This window comes from Zonotrichia leucophrys, chromosome 2, assembly GCF_028769735.1.
Source record: "Zonotrichia leucophrys gambelii isolate GWCS_2022_RI chromosome 2, RI_Zleu_2.0, whole genome shotgun sequence".
Taxonomy (NCBI): domain Eukaryota; kingdom Metazoa; phylum Chordata; class Aves; order Passeriformes; family Passerellidae; genus Zonotrichia; species Zonotrichia leucophrys.
The window spans coordinates 44,158,143-44,174,568 of record NC_088171.1 but is presented as its reverse complement, the minus strand read 5'-3'; the positions used below and the strand labels follow the sequence as shown (position 1 = coordinate 44,174,568).

At 39.7% G+C, this 16,426-nt stretch overlaps 1 protein-coding gene across 1 annotated transcript in view; it reads left to right on the top strand.

Annotated features, from left to right (window-relative positions):
- The first annotated feature begins 2,095 nt into the window (after positions 1 to 2,095).
- MRPL3 (mitochondrial ribosomal protein L3) overlaps positions 2,096 to 16,426 on the top strand; it is a 28,965-nt gene continuing 14,634 nt past the window's right edge. The window contains exons 1-6 of the mRNA XM_064704786.1: positions 2,096 to 2,580; positions 4,391 to 4,569; positions 5,387 to 5,478; positions 6,257 to 6,355; positions 10,356 to 10,455; positions 12,326 to 12,386. Coding sequence (XP_064560856.1) covers positions 2,120 to 2,580; positions 4,391 to 4,569; positions 5,387 to 5,478; positions 6,257 to 6,355; positions 10,356 to 10,455; positions 12,326 to 12,386 — 992 coding nt within the window. The 5' untranslated portion in view covers positions 2,096 to 2,119. The remainder of the gene's footprint in view (positions 2,581 to 4,390; positions 4,570 to 5,386; positions 5,479 to 6,256; positions 6,356 to 10,355; positions 10,456 to 12,325; positions 12,387 to 16,426) is intronic.

The window sequence follows — 16,426 nt, the reverse complement described above, 5'->3', positions numbered from 1 at the left end:
TGTACAGGATGCTACATGAGAAAAGCATCATGCTGTGGCAACAAGGCTCTCTAGAATCAAGGGAGCCCTCTTTTCTGCCTGGGAACATCTGCCATGGTTTGGCAAGTTACTTGATCTTGCAATGTGCCTTGATTGCAGATCTCTAAAATGGAGGGAAATAGAATTTTGCTACTTCCTGGGGATTTTTGGTTGGGTTAGCACCACTGTAGGGTTGCCACAGTGCTCAGAAATTGGGAGATAACACCTTTATCATTTTTAGACCCCTTTATTTCTCCTCATATAAAGCTCTCTCAGAGCAGCAGCATAAGCTACCAATTGACCCCATTAGAAAATACATCTGTATGAAATTTAGCAGCATCCCTGATGCTGTTCTTGATGCCAGGGGGAAAGCAAAAAGATGTAGTGATCACTGTGACAGTGGAGATGACTACCCAGCTTCAGACAGGGAATGTCAGTAGGACTGTAAACTTGGGAGATGCATTTTGGACACACTATGTGGCTACTTCTTAAAAGGACAAGAAGTAAATTCAGGACAAGGAATGCATGTGAAAGCTACGGGTAAGTTTCTGGATCACAGTTTTGGGTGTGAACACCAAAATACCAGTTACAAGCCTCATGTGCAACACCCCCACACGCACATACCAAAGTGGGTGAGAAGATAGAGTAGTGGGGTAAAGAGAAACAAGGACAGATTCCAGTTGACCATGCTGACAGCTCATGTGTCTTTATAAAAAGGAATTTCTGCTGAAACCAGAAAGGAATCTTGGGTTCATACCCCTTTGCTATCCTAACTAGTGCACTCTCAGCTGTGCTGGGTCCCTGCCCAGAAAAAGAAAAAAAAAGGGCATCAATCCTGAATACTGATGAAAGCCAGACCACACCAAAGCCAGAGTGTCACAGGTACCATCCCTGTGTCAGGCTGCCCAGAACCCTCTGCCTGACCTACCCATTTTAATTTTACGAGGAACTTTCCCTGGCTACAGTATTAAATACATTTCCCATAAACGCTGCTGCTCAATTGCTGTCACACATCCCAGCCACTGGCTCGGAGCACAGAGTCACAGAGGGATGGCATCATTCAGGGTGGGAAAGGCCTCTAGGATCATCAATTCCACCCCTTATCCCAACATTGCCAGGTCATCACATCACCCGTCCTTAAGTGCCACCTCTACATGTATTTTTGAACACTCCCAGGTGTGAAAAATGCCAATCACTTGTTTTTAAAATTTTAAAAGTTTAATAGCAATAAAATGGTTATAAAAATAGCAATACAATTAGAGTAATAATAATTTGGACAATTTGAATTAGGACAATATGAGACAATAGAAATAAAGAGTTACGGATGTACGGGTACCTTTTTCTGGGCAGCATGAGCCCGAAAAAGGACCCCCGTTAACAGAGGATTAACCCTTAAAAACAGTAGCCTGTTGCACATTCATACACTTCATACATGATGCATAAATTCCATTCAAACACAGGATTCTGTCTGGTCACCGTCAGCTTCTTCCTCTGAATCCTAACAGCGCCTTCGAGGCAGGAAGAAGTTCGTTTCTTCTGATAATGGAGCAATAAATTCCCTTTCTCTGAAAGATTTAGGTGTCCTGTGGCTGCTATCTCAGTGCAAGTCCTTTCTTTTAAAAAAAGTATCCTACATAGCATCGTTTCTATTTTAACATTTTTTTATAACCTAAAACTATATTTAACACACTACTTAAAAGAATTAATACAGCATTACTTTCTAACACAACACATATAATATCCATTTTAATATTTGCGAAAAGCCAATCATAAAATATGCATTTTTCACACGGGGTGGTCCTACTTTCCCTGGGCAGCCCGTTCCAATGCTTAACCACCCTTTCCAAGAAGAAATTTCCCCAGTATCCGATCTAAACTGCCTCTGGCAAGACTTGAGACCTTTTCCTCTCGCCCTGTCGCTCATTTCCATGGAAGCAAAGTCCTGACGTGGTTAAGCCCCGCACCCCGAGGCAGTTTGGCACAGCAGAGTCGCTTCTTCCCAGACACCCCCACACCCCTGAGGGCACCTGCTCAACACCTGCAGGAAGGTTTAGACCCCATTGTCCCGCAACCCGCTGTGCCTAAGGGGTGTTTGCCAGCGATGTATCCCACCAGCCGCTGCCATTTTCCCGTTTTAGACACGCGTGTGTGTCTGAAATCCCAGGATTTCACTGCCTTGCGCCTGCAACGCAGGCAGAGGAGCCGTGGTAGGGATGGAAGGGCTGCGGGGGAAAGGGACCGGTGGCTATTTCTGCACGTTCTCGCCCTTGGGCGAGGTATACCCCGCCGAGTCAGAGCAGCTCCATCGGCCACGGGTGCTGCAACCCACGCCCACGATTTTGGGGCGATTCGGGAGGTTTTTTTGTCACTCTGGAGCTCGCCGCCCGCGGGGCGGAACTCTGTGTCCGGGGCAGCACGGAAGGTTTCCAGCGGCGGACGCGGCGGGGCCGGAAGGCGGCTGCGGCTCCGCCGGGGTGGCGGCATGGCGGGCTGGGGGCGGCTGGCCCGGCTCGGCGGGCGCCTCTGGGCGGCGGCGGCGCCGGCTCCCGTTCCCGGACACAGGTAGCGCTACGGCTGGGAGGGGAAGGGGCTGCTCCGGGGGACGGGAGAGAAAGAAGCAGCGGCAGGAACAGCGGGGAGCAGAGCGTGGTTCCGCCCCTGTCGCAGCCCCGAGGTTGTAGAATGGCCTGGGTTGGAGGGGACCTTGTTACACTCTAGTGATATCTAGTTACACTCCCCTGCTGTGGGGAGGGACGCCTTCTGCTAGACCAGGTTACTCACAGCTGCATCCAGCGTGGCCTTTAGCGCTGCCGAGCATCCACAGCTTCTCCGGGCAGCAGTTCCAGTGCCTCACCACCCTCACAGCAAAGAATTCATTCCTTATATCTAGCCTAAGCCTACTGTCTTTCAGTTCGCACCCACTCCCCCTCGTTCTATCACTACAGCCTCTTGTAAGTAATTTTGCCTCGTCCTTTCCAGTAAGTTCCCCCTTCAGGTGCAGGAAGGTGAGGGGCCCTGAGCCACCCTTTTCCCTCGGCCCTGGCTCCGCCCTTTGGAGAGAGCTCCGTGTGCAGCCGCTGGCAGCCCTGGAAGCTTTGTTCGGGGTGCCAGGGTTACTGCCGGGGCATTCCAGCCTTAGAAATAGCCCCAGCCTGCGTGGGAGTTATGGCAGGACAGGCGTGTTCGCGTCCAAAGCGTCTTTGCAGCAAAGTGAGCGAGTGACCTGCCGTGCTTGGGTCACCTTGGCCCGCTGGCCACGTGCATGCACTGCCTGTACTATTAAATACTCCTTTGTGCATTCACTGCCTGTACTATTGAGTACTCTTTTGTTGACGTTGCAGAGGATTAGGGAGCAGTCAAGCATTTTTCAGCCCTCATGACATTATGGCAGGACACTGAGCTGTTGAGCAGTGTTTGTAGAATCAGAGAGTTGTTGGGGCTGGAAGGGAGCTGAGGAGCCAAGTTCTAAGCTGAGGTCCCAGTTCTTTCTCACCGTGTGACCAGCCCTGAGGTCAGACCACGTTGCTCAGGGCTTTGTGGTTTTCGGTCTTGAAAGCCTCTAAGGACAGAATCTGCACAGTGCCTCTAGACCCCAGTGCCAGTGTTAGATTGTCTTCAGGCTGAACATTTTTTTTCCTTAGGGCAAATCTGAATCCCCCTATTCAGTTTTTAGCACTTCTCTCACTCTCCTGGTGTGCACCTCATGACATGGCCTGCCTCAGCCTTGTCAGTAGCTTTCTCACAAATTATTCCATGCCACTTGTGGATGGGACTGTGCATTTCTGCTTTATGGATTTCACTGGGTTCCTTGTTGACTTGTCCCTCTGGCTGGCAGAGGGACCCCCTTGGGCATCATCCTCTGCTCCCTTCAAACATAAGAACAGTGCACTCATCCCCTGTATCAGAGGCCACTGAAAAAGATATTGAACAGGACAAGTTCCTGAATAGATTCTTGGGGAGCTCTGCTTGTAACTGGCCTCCTAGTAGAGTCCAAACCATCAGCTGTGACTCCTTCACCTGATCATCCAGCCAGGTTTTTGCTCTGCTGATGGCCCACCCATCCATGCCATAACATCCCATCTTGGATAGAAGGATGCCACAAGAGATTGTTTTAAAAAGTCTTGCTAAATTTAAGGTGAACAATAACTACTGTAATCTCTTTGTTCATGGATCTAGCTGGGGTTTTTATCTTAAAAGGAGTGGTTGGTTGGTTTGTTGTTGCTTGCTCCCCTTTGGTATAATTCAGAATATTTAGTCAAATGGCAGATAATTAGGTGTTTTATAAATTTGATGTAAAATACATGTTATGAATATGTTATATATACTTTTTGTACTGATAAGACGCTCAAAACCTTTTCCCACCTCTGGAAAGGGGTCAGCTGGGCTTTGTAGTCAGACACATCAACAGTTCAACATGGTGGCACGAGCATCTTTCTGAGGAGAATGTGGAGTTCCTCAAGAAGATAACTGCAGAGGAGTACAAAGCTCAGACAGCCAGCAAGCTGTGCCCTCTGAAAGATGAGCCATGGCCACTGAATAAGTGGACACCAGGTGAGGAAGTATCTCTTCTGAAATAGCTGTTCATGCTGAAATTAATACTGTTGTAGTGTTGTTGAATTCAGTAACATCAGGATTGTGTCTTGTGAGGTATTCTCCTTTTGGCTTTCACATCAATCACTCAATAAATCCCCTGGTAGCTAAGTAATACATCAGTTCTCTAAAAAGCATTTAAAATATTACAAGATGTTAAGAACCTCTAAAGACCTTTAGGTTCTTAAGGATAGTTTTTAGTCCAGCTCTTGGCCCATCCCACTGCTCTACGACAAGATAATAAATTAAGAATTTATCAAAAAAGTCTCCTTAGAGTATAAAGTGTATGAACTTGAAAATGCTTTTGTGAATATTGCTGGGTGGTGAAGAAAAAGTGAAATATAATGCATCCCGCTTCTGGTCTGTGATTAGAATTTCTTATGGACTAGAACACAGAATTAAGTTTTTGAACTTTTAAAAGGGTCACATAATTTGTGTGGCATACTTGACAGGTTGCCATTGCAAAGACTGGGGTGGGAAGGACCTCCTACAGCAAACTTTTCAATAGTTAGTTTAGCTCTAATACATGGGCATTGTGTTTTGAAAAAGAAAAACGAACCAAAAGTAGTTGCATTTTCTATCAAACACAACTGAAACAGATAAAACTTTACTGCTGGTGGGGTTAAAAACCCCCAGCCCACCTGCAAGGATTTAGTGATGTTTTCTTTCCTTCACCTCCTTAGGAGAGATCAGAATTCATGGGATTTTGCAGATTATTGTTTGAACTCTTTCTATTATTAAGTGTAAAGGTGCATCCATGTTCTGTTTTGATTTACAGATTCCATCAGAGTTGGTGTTGTTGCAGTAAAACTGGGAATGATGCCAATATGGACCAAATCAGGAGAAAAACACGCTGTCACATTACTTAAGGTGAATTAAAGCATAATGAATTTAATCCCCTGTAATGTATTCAGTTTGTAAAGCAGCTGTTTCAAGGAAAAGTGAAACTTACTACTTGTACAGAATAGGAAATCCTGAAAGAAAGCGAAGATTTCTTTCAGTCCTGTATAGTATACCACGCCCATTCTGTTTATATCCATCCATACTTTCTAGGAGTGCTCTGCCCTGCTGCCCCAGCTATTCAGGTGCTGCAGAGTTGTGAGTGGTGTTACCTAGGTGATGCAACAAAGCTGGGGTTAACTATCCCACTTCAATTCTTTTCTTTTTCCACCTGTGGGCATGTTTGGGTTACTTTCACCTTGGTTTCTGTGCCCTTGTAGCCCTGAAGCTGCTTCTTCATATTCTCTGGCAGCTGCTCTTGTGATGAAGCCTTTTGCTGAGTGGCTGCTGCCACAAGAGGAGCCACTGCTGTGAAGGCCATCAGGTTTACAGGGCAAGGCAGCAGGAGTCTAAAATGGGAGCTCTTCTTGTGTGCTGTGAATGCTTACAATAGGGATTTTGCAGACCTTGTGTGAAAAAGATGATTATAATTTCTAGAGCATATATGAAATCAGTTTGCATTCTACTAATTTTGTTTTTCTGAAATAAGCCTTCAGTTCACTGGAAAAGCAATGTCAGGGGTAAAATCACAACACACTGTCTTACTTTTAGACTGTATCTTCTGTTATAAAAACAGAGACTCACTTTGCTGTTTTGTTGTCTTAATGTATCTGCTTATGCTCAGATGAACACTTTTTCTTTTCTCTAGGTCCAAGATTGCCATGTCTTAAGATATGTTTCAAAGGAAGAGTCGGGTGGAAAAACAGCTAAGCTGCTTGTTGGAGGCAAAAATGTATCTCCTTTTTCTGTAAGTGAAGCATTTTGGGCGTCACTGTTGGAATAGTTGTTTCTGTTGTGATTACACTACAAAAGTAGCAGAAGTAGACTTCTCTAAAAGATTTCTTGGCATACAAGCGTGCTTTGTAATTGATCTTTTGTCACATTCACCTTTGTCATTTCCTAAAGTGAGTGTAAATTCTTGGCTAAGAGAATAGCAAGAAGAACTTTCCGAAAGTTTTACCTGTTAATTTTCTAGGAAAGCTGTGGGTTTAGGAATTTGCTTTGATGTGCAGTGTCCCATGCTGGTGAAAGCATTTGAAGGACCACTAGCAGTGGAAAAATGTGTGTTCTTTGTGACTGGGTACAAGCAGTTGAGCTGAGGACTGCAAGATACTTCACTTTTATACTAATACACTTCAGGAGCCTGATGTAAACTTAGTCAGTTCCATCAGTTGTTTATAACTTAGTGCTCTGGCTTACTCTTCTGTAAAGAGAAAGCCAGAGCACTAAGTGCTCTTTTAGCTGTAGTTCTAATTTTTCCCCAGGTCTGTTGACATTGTTTAGTTTGCCTGTAGTTCTGCTGGTAAGTAACTTTAAGACTTCCCTTTTCAAGAAGATAGCTAAATGGTTGTAACTCATCAGCTCACCATATGACTTTGTAAGCCATATCAAAGCCACTCACTTATTTAGACATCCCAGTTGCTTTATGTGGAATTCCCAGATAGCTCCAGTGGCTGAGGTTGTCTGGCAGAGCTGTCATTCCCCAGGATGAGTTATAGATCAAGCAGGAACGAAGCATTCCCTCAAAGGATGTTTCTGTGATGCATTATTTCTGTAAAATATAATTTTTCAATTCTTGCAGTATGCTGACATTCATTTGTCTGATTTGGGCAAGTAAAAAAATCCCAGGACTCATGACTACTAAGCAGATTATCTCAGTTCATGATCATGGATTTTTGAGGGCATAAATTTCCATTTTTCAAACAGATGGTTATCCCAGGGCCTCAGAATTATTCTGTGTACTTGTTTCTGCTTTAGTGGAGGTAAGAGAAGGACCTTTTTTCATTTGATAGATCTGTTGGCTTTTTTTGTATATTCTGCTGATTTTGAACAGGCTTATACTTCAAGGTACCATTCATTTATTCAGTTGGTTTATGCCATGTTTGACTAGCACAGCTTCTACTCTTCAGGTGTCTATTCTGCCACTTCAGTCCATTTACACCTTCCAAGTATGACATTTTCCAGGCAAAATGACAGCTGTGTTTTTTTCTTTCCTCTTACTTTGGTCTAAGACATGCAAGAGTAATGGGAATAATGTTTTCAAGTTGTATTTTGCCCATTAGACTCCTTAGAGTTAATCTTTTCATTAAGATGATGTTACCTGTAAATCCAGTATGTTGTCAGAGTAAAAACATGCCAGAAGTAAGGAAGTATGAAGAAAACTTCTTTTTAAACAGCCCCTATGAAAATTTCTTCAAAGCAGAACTATGGAAAATGTCAACTCAAGGACTTTTTAGTAATGTGAGTTATGTTCAAGACTTTCTTTGGGTATAACTTTTCCCAAGTTAGTGTCTGTTAATTTGTTTGAACTTAGACTCATTTTAATAAATAAATTATTTAACTATTCTTTGAGCAGTCTTTGGTGAGGTCCTGGCCTGAGACTGAGCTGTGTATTTTTATTATTATTATTATTATTATTATTATTATTATTATTATTATTATTATATTGAGCTCGCTATTATTATTTTTGACATCATCATTGTATAAACTAGATAATTCCGGAGGAAGAATTTGGCATGCTGATTCTGGGCAGATTTACTTGTTAAGGTGCTAAGAAGTGATGTATTTCTGTGGTGTAGCTGCAAATTTGGATCATTGTTTTCCTGTGTTTATCAGCCTTTTTATATGTTTCTTTTCTCTCAGAAGTATCAGAAGTGAGATATAAAAGAAAGCTGAGTAATACTGTCTTGTTTTAGCATAAGCCATTTCTCTTTTGTTAATTCCTCATAGGAACATCTGTCTTTCTCAGATTCCTCACCTCTACTGGTTTTTAATGAGTTCAATCAAAAGATTCCTTCAGTAATTTTTCTAACAAAGAATTTCCTGCATTTCTTTGGAGTGTCACATTGCTTTAAAACTGATAAGGGGTATTGCATTTTTAGCAAGATTCATTTTTCCTTTTCAGTTTGATGTATGTCACTCTTATAAGTGAACAGATTTTTCATGATTTTTTAATGCACAGTTGTGCTCAAAAGTAAGTTCTGTCAATGCTCAGACTTTTTTTTGTCAAAAATATTTTATATGCTTCCTTTAAGTGAGGGCATATCCATAATTTTCCATTAATACTGGAAGGTATTGTTGGTGTTTTTAAAAATAAGGAACATCTGAGAATTCACTGTGTTCTCCTCTTCAATATTGCTTTTTAGGAAGGGTTTGTAAAGACTGAAGTGTTTTGTTTGTAAAAATACATCTCTGCCTTGGCTGTTTGAAGAGGAGGTGCTGTTACAGTGGAACAGTGCAAGGCTACAGCCTAGAGTAGGATTCTTGAGATACAAGTGAATTTTACCCTTTGACTTCACCATACTCTTCTTCAGCTGTGGTTTCTCTTTCCAGCCCCCCCTGCTGAGCACAGGGCTCCCCTTGCTGTAGCTTAAGGCATCAGTTTTACATAACTGCAAATAAAGGACTGATATACAGGCACTTAGTTGGAATTCAACATCTTTTATTTTTCATTCATACATATAGTTCTGCAGATTAAAACAGGTGCTTCACTGATCCCTCAAATATTGTGGTCTTAGGAGAGGTTTTGTATGTAGTTGATTCTGTTTTTTTAAAGGTATTTGAAGTATTTTGTACTGTGACCTCAAGTTAAGAAATGTCTTGGGAAACATTTTTTACTCTCAAAGACAGATTTGTGAACTTAAAATTTCTGGGTTTTTTCCTAAATCAGAGATCTTCATCATCTTGCTTCCTCATTCTTCATAAAATTTCCTCTGTTCTAACACTTTCCAACAAATGTTCAAAAACAAAAGAAAGGACAACATGCAGATTTTCAAAACTGTTTTCAAGTACACTAAGTAACATTTTTATAGTTGTCCACATTACTTGCTCTTAAAATACACAAAATAATTTTTGAGAGAGGGAACTGCACAGGAGTTTTGAGAAGCAGACCTCAGAGATGAGATTATCCAACTGTGACAGTATTGTTAGATGCTTAAATTGCTTTCTACCAGAAGCCATTTGAAGGAAAATCAGCTGCATCTCCTTTTTTTTTTTTTCCTGTGGCCGCAATTTTCCTGCATCACTGTTTCTGTTGCTTGATTTTGTCTCAGTGGTCTGCTGTTCTGTGAGATGTCTTGCTTAAAACAGCTGAGAATAATTTCAAGTACTCTAAAATGTGTCAGACTCATCTGAAAGCAAAATCTCTGCTTCAGTAGGTCAGCAGTGTTTTGACACTGAGTGTACTTGCTATATCTCAAAAATACGTGGATCATAAACTCGTTGTTACTAATTTTTCTTTTTTTGCCCAGAGACTCAAAATTTTCTTCTGTGGAAATTTAAGCATTTCTGGAAGTTTCTGCAAGACAAGAATTTTTTTCTATGGCTTTGTTAGTTAAATAAATTACATTTATCATTTGATGTGGAACTAAGTCATCAGAAGCTTTGAAAAAGAGAAACTACTTCTAAATTACTACAAAACTCCTTGTAAGCCATAAAAAAAAAAAGTAGCATCTGTCATCTACATTCTAAATGATTAGTTTCCCTCTTCAGATTTTCAATATCTTCATATATCTCTGGTTTATATTAGGTAGCTGTAGGGTAACTACTTGACAGAAAATAAAAGGCAGACATTTATTTATTTTTAAATAAACTTTATGTAGAGATAAAATGCAAGCCTGAAGATAAAATTTTAGTATGATGTATCTGTTTCTCCGAGTGATGTTGACAGTCTGTAATAGTTTTCTGTGCTAAGTTGATTCTTGGGTATTTTAAGATGACTTTTTTTTTATGGCTGCTTTTTGTTGCAGAAACCAGAGTCTGCACATGAAATTTTTAGAGAAGCTGGAGTGCCACGGAAGCAGAAAGTTACAACATTTAATGTAACAGATGATGCCATAATTAAGCCAGGTAATTTTTTTGAGCTGCTGAGTATGATGTGCATAGTCATTTAGCATCTGCCACTTGTAGACCTAAATGAAGTTATGATGTGTATTTCAGTGTTGTTTTTTATAGAAAGTGCTGAATTCTTTGTCATTAAGCACAAGCAAACTTTTTGCATAGGGAAAATCAGAAGATGGGTTTTACTTTTTAGTTGATGAGATGTAGGATTTTTACTTTTTCCAGGATGCTATGTTTACACCTATGAGAAAATAAATCCAATCCAAATTTACTCTGAACATTAAGAAGTAAATGTCTGTAACCTTGACTCACTTATTGAGCATAAATATGGATATAGTTACAGGAAGTTCTGTGTTTATCCTTATGAGAGGGACACAGTTTTGTGGTAATGTTTCTCAGAACCCTGAAATAGCAGTTTGAGTTTTGTTTCTTCTTGCTGCAGTCAAAAGTAGGACAAAGTCTGCTTTTTCTGGTTTACAGCTTGCAAAGTAAAACACACTGAATCATGTTTATAACAAACATTCTCACTAAAAATCAGTGTTGGAAGTTTGGTGATCAAATGAAAAGTTTAACATTTCGGAGGTTTTATAAGGTAGTGTATTTAGGTTGCATTTGTTTTGTGGCTTTTGGCTGTTACAGGTGTTTTCTGAAGAATTATATAGGGTAGGAAATTCTTATGTATTGCATCTTCTTTGCCATTAGTGGAGCTTTTTGCAAGACCTATTTAAGACTGCAGTAACTGATAAAAATCAAATCTGACATGATGAGGAAGTCTGGACTGATAAATGGAAGCAATAGTTTGAGATAAAGCAGAATTGCAAGTTTTTGATAAACTGGTTTTGCAGTGTGTGTATTTTGTACATAACACCCTTTATGTGCATGATTTTGTCTCAGTTGGCACTTATCCAAATGTGTGGATTATGTAAATATAACATGAAATAATATAAAAGTTGTTATACTTGAGACTAATGAGAGGTTTACATAATTTCAGTTTCCATTCATACAGATTTTAGAAAGCATGGAAGCAATTGAAAAGACATGAAGCTATTAAAATTTCATTTTTTTAATGGATGTATAACAGACTGCGAACTGAAATATGCAGCCACATGAATCTTCAGATTAAAGTTCATTTAGGATGAACTAAGTTATCAGTTTTGCCCTGTTGGCTTTTTTTAAGCTCCTAATGAAAGAATATTTGCACTTGGATAAAAAAAATCACTGAAGACAAAACAAATCAGAAATTAATATTTTGATATTGCAGGTACTTAAGGAATTTCTGTAATTACAGTGAGATGTGTGATGTCACTGACCTACAGTGCCACTGTTTCTGCTAAAGGTCAGCATGTAGACAATTCCCCACTGGAGGAAGCTGTACTTTTACCACAGACTTCAGTTTGGAAACACTGTGTCTTCATAGAGGAAGTGTTGCAAAATTTCCTTTTTTATTAACCCCATTTTTTATAATAAATGGGGGGCATTGTGGTTTGTTTGGTTTTTTGGTTTAATTTTTTTTTTTGAACTCTCCACCTTGTGAAGTGCTAGTAGTTCTAAGTGCAGCATATTCTGTTTTCTTGCTAAGCATATGTATTATGAATCTTAGCTAATTAGGCACTTTGGACTTTGGCAGTGTATGAAGGGCAATGTATCTGAGTAAAGCCTTGACCCTTCCTGCCAGTCTGAAATTGGATTATATCCTAAGATGTGTGCTTAAACAGTAAACACAAAGCATCTGTTTCAGTCAGTGAGGTTGATAAAGAAGAACAAATAAGATGTAAATAACAAGTTCTGTGACTGTAAGCTGCCCTGGAGGATGATGACTGGCTAGTGGTTTGAGGATTTCAGCACTAAGTTGAACATGATCTCTCCCTTTCTCCTGCAGGTACTCCTTTGTATGCCGCTCACTTCCGCCCCGGGCAGTTTGTGGATGTCACTGCAAAAACGTAGGTGCCTGAGGATACATCGTAAAGAACCTCGCTAACTTTTTTTCCCTCTAATCTGGCTTGAATTCGTGGCTGACAAAAGCTGAAATACAATTGCAACGGTAGTGACAGGAGATTGGCGTCCATTCACTCATTGGGTTAAAAAGATCAAGTTCTGTTTCTGGATGAGGCTTCCTCTTGCTTTTGAACAAGGCAGCTGGACTGTTGATACTATTGAGGCTGAGGTCTGCCTGTATTGTCTCTCACATGCTTATGATTAGCATGGGCAAGGAGATACTTTATTACAGTATCTCTAGTATGTAAAAATGCTTAAAGGTATTGGTTCCCAAAAAGACTGCTTAATTTTAATTTGGTGAAGAGATGGGAAGAGATATGCAGACTGAAAGGATAGCAAAAAGGTAGTGAATACATTTAGCAGTACAACAGAGCTGTCAGATTCTTTTTTTGTTTGTTTTCTCTTGCATTCCAGCTCACGTCCTTGCCAGCAGTGGCTAAAGACCTTTTACTTTAGTGTGGGAGGAATAATTTCCTCTCAGACCACTGTGAATGCCAAATGAGAGCTCAAGTAATAGGGGGTGTTCAAAAGAAAAACTGGCATCCTGTGGCAAAGACTCATCCTGGCTCTTGTTGTACATCTGTGATTTCCCCTGACCAAGAGAGCTCCTGTCTGCATAATTCAGTGTCGTGATACAAAGATAACATTTGCCATTATATGTTTTATTTTCTCTGCAATGGAGATGGTACCCAGCTGCAGTTGTCTCACATGTAGGGTGTAATACCTATAAATGTCCAATGCAGTTCACAGGATTTTGTATATATGGGGAAACTGACCTTATCAACAGAGCTGAGTGTGCAGTTGTAATAGAACTACACCTCACTGCATTTGTGAGCAGTCTATTGAGAAAAAAAAATTAAGGAATTGACTGGAATTAGTATTTTTTCCATGTCAGACTTTCTTATACACTTAGATCTGGCATATTATTCATTCTACTTGTAAATTGCATGCAGTGAGCGTCCTGTAAGGGACCATAGCTTGTTTGCAAAACAAGGCACATGATCATTTGGAATACAGTCATTTAATGGAGATTAAGTGTCAGCCTTTGTTAATTCAGAAAAGCTTTGCTTTTCCAGGAGCTTTTCCAAGAACTAGGAAAGGCATTTTTAGCAGTGTAGAAGATGTTGGTAAACAGCTGCAGGTTATTGATTTTAGTGTCTTCCTTTTATTATTTGAAAATACTAGCAAGCTAAAAATGGGCTGGGTTCTTGGTCCTGTTCAGTGAATCCATCCTAGATTGCAGTTCAGTATTTCTAATATGTTTTCTCTAGATATTTGTGTGATCCCATTTCAGAAATTAGGTGTGTGTTTGTACTGCTGATTTGGTAGCATATTTCTTGTAATCATTCTGTAAACATGAAAGAAATGTTCTTTAGCTAAAGAGAAAGGTGCAATGGGTTTTCTGTCAGTGTGATTCTCTAATTATTCCAGTCTTTCTATATCAAAAATTTTTAACCTTTTTCTGTAGCTCTCTCACATTTTGATTTCTACTTCTTTGGAATGCTTCATTTATCATGTTTCCTTACCTTCTGGGCAAGAATTAAGTTATATTACTACATTTCAGTTTTTCTTCTATTCTTTTGGTTTTTTTCCATGCAATTTCATCCAGCAAAGTCCCATCCAACCTGGGGAAGGACTTGGAGGGAGGACCTGGGTCTTTCTGTTTCAAACCATTATGGACTTGAAAACCAGAAATTCCTAAGACATGCTGTCAAGTAAAACTTTTTAGAAATACATTTGCATGAATATATATTTTACATTTTTGAGTTTGACAGTAATTGCTTTAATTGGAGGAAACTCCAGAGTGTACAGTGTTAGAAATCATGTGGATGAAAATAGCAGTGCTGTTGATAGTAGCATGATTAATTGTAATAAGTCCTTTAAAAAGGAAAGAAAGAAAACAAATGTCGCCTCAATGAGGAGATAATATAGTGGGATATAAAGGATATTTTAATCTTTTACCAACTTTGAATTGTTCAGATGAGCAAAATATCCTTTTGTATGCTTCCTTCTCCCAAAATGCAAATAAAAATATGCTCCTTATATATAAGCAAACTTCAAATTTCATTTCAGAAGTCTTGGGTTAGCCTCTTCATTTGGTTACCAAAATTTGGTTTTTATGACTGTCTTCTTTTAATCTTCGCTGCAAATGTTTTTTGTCAAAGTCTTTTGAAATGTTTTGATTCATTTATACCTCTGTAAAGAAAAACACTTTTACAGGAATGAGAGGGTTCAGTTAAAGATTTATGTTTGCACTTTGTTTTTGTTTCAAACCTCAAAATTGTTCAGCATGGTATGAGTGGCTTTTAGAGCACCGAGACTAGGCAGTGTGTCTGCATGCTGTCCATCTTCTGTAGTGATGAAATATTTTCCTTAGTACTTATTTTCAGTAATTTAAAAGCTCAATCCTTAAGTTTAGCCCTGCTAAGCTCGGAGCTAAAACACACAACAAATTCCAGAGACACCTCTCTCACAGGCTCTGTGACCCCACCTTGAGTACTGCATCCAGCTCTGTGGTCCCCTCTAGGGATGGAGCACCTCCCCTATGAGGAAAGGCTAAGGGAATTGGGATTGTTCAGCCTGGAGAAGAGAAGGCTTCAGGGTGACCTGATTGCAGCTTCCAGTACCTGAAGGGAGCTTGTGAGAAAGATGGAGAAAGACCTTTTACAAAAGCATGTGGTGACAGGACAAATGGCTTCAAACTGAGAGTAGATTTGGATTGGATATTAGGAAGAAATTCTTTACTGTGAGGGTGATGAGAAACATCAGAAATGTTGTCACTCCCAAGAAAAAGCCAGCAGTAGTTTTGTTGGAAAGTGATGAGTCTGGAGTGTTTATGGTTTATTTAAGTTTTGCTCTAATAGCTGTGTAATCTGAGCCTGAATCAGAACTCTCCATTTGCCCAAAGTTATCTGAGTAAGTAGTTGGAATACTTTTCCCCTGCAGCATGGAAATAATGCTCTTTTAAATTAACTACATTTGAAGAGTTACTAGCTAAGTAAATTGTTGCTTAATTAGAGTTGCTTAATTCCCGTAGCTTTCTAAATGAGAGCTCTCTCATTACGTACTGGCATTTTTCTTGTATCAAATCTGGAAAATGAGGGTTTGTACAAAATTAGGTGGTTGACCTCAACACCTGCTTTTCTGCAGGTGAGACCAGAACAACTGTAATTAGACTCTATTTTTAACTCTGCAGAAAGATTATTTTTCTTTTAACTCTTGCATGCCCTAGTTTTTCATATCATCGTTGCTCCCTGTGATTACTTTGTGGGAACCAGGTAATGCTTCACTCAGTGAAGCCAAGTAAATTAGGTCACTATATTGCATCTGTTGAGGAACAGGGGCATTCTGCATTTCAAATCTAGTTTTATAAGTCTCATACGTGTGGGGTTTTGTGTTCAGATATGGTGTCTAATGTTAGAACATTAAAGATGTATAGCCCTTGATTCAAACCAAGACAACAGGTAGAAGATGCCTTAGCATGATTCCACAACAGGGTAAGTAGGATGTCAAACATTCTACTTCAGCATAGGTTCTTGGTTATCCTATTTCAGATACTGTAGCAAAATCAATTCTTTCTGAGTGGATTCTAGTAATTTATTCTGTTAAATTAATATATAGTACTGGATTAACATGCTGCTTTGACAGACCTTAATGTTTTTTAAAAATTTCAGCTGGCTTAGTTAAAGTTTGAATAATTACTTTTCTTTTATCGGTGATCCTTGCTGAATGTGTTCACATGTAGTAATTTTTAAGGAGGGCAAAGAGGGCAGTTAAACAATTTGAAATTAAATGAATGATATTAGTAGCTGACACCTGGTGTCTGTTCAGAAATGGACAAGAATATAATTTACATAATACTCATTATTTTTGTCAGAATAAAAAGTTTAAGACTGTACAATACACCATATAAACTCTTCTCTGATTTTCCATAATATGTCTTGAACAGCATGCATCCTAACTTGTCTTCCTTGTTTATATAAGA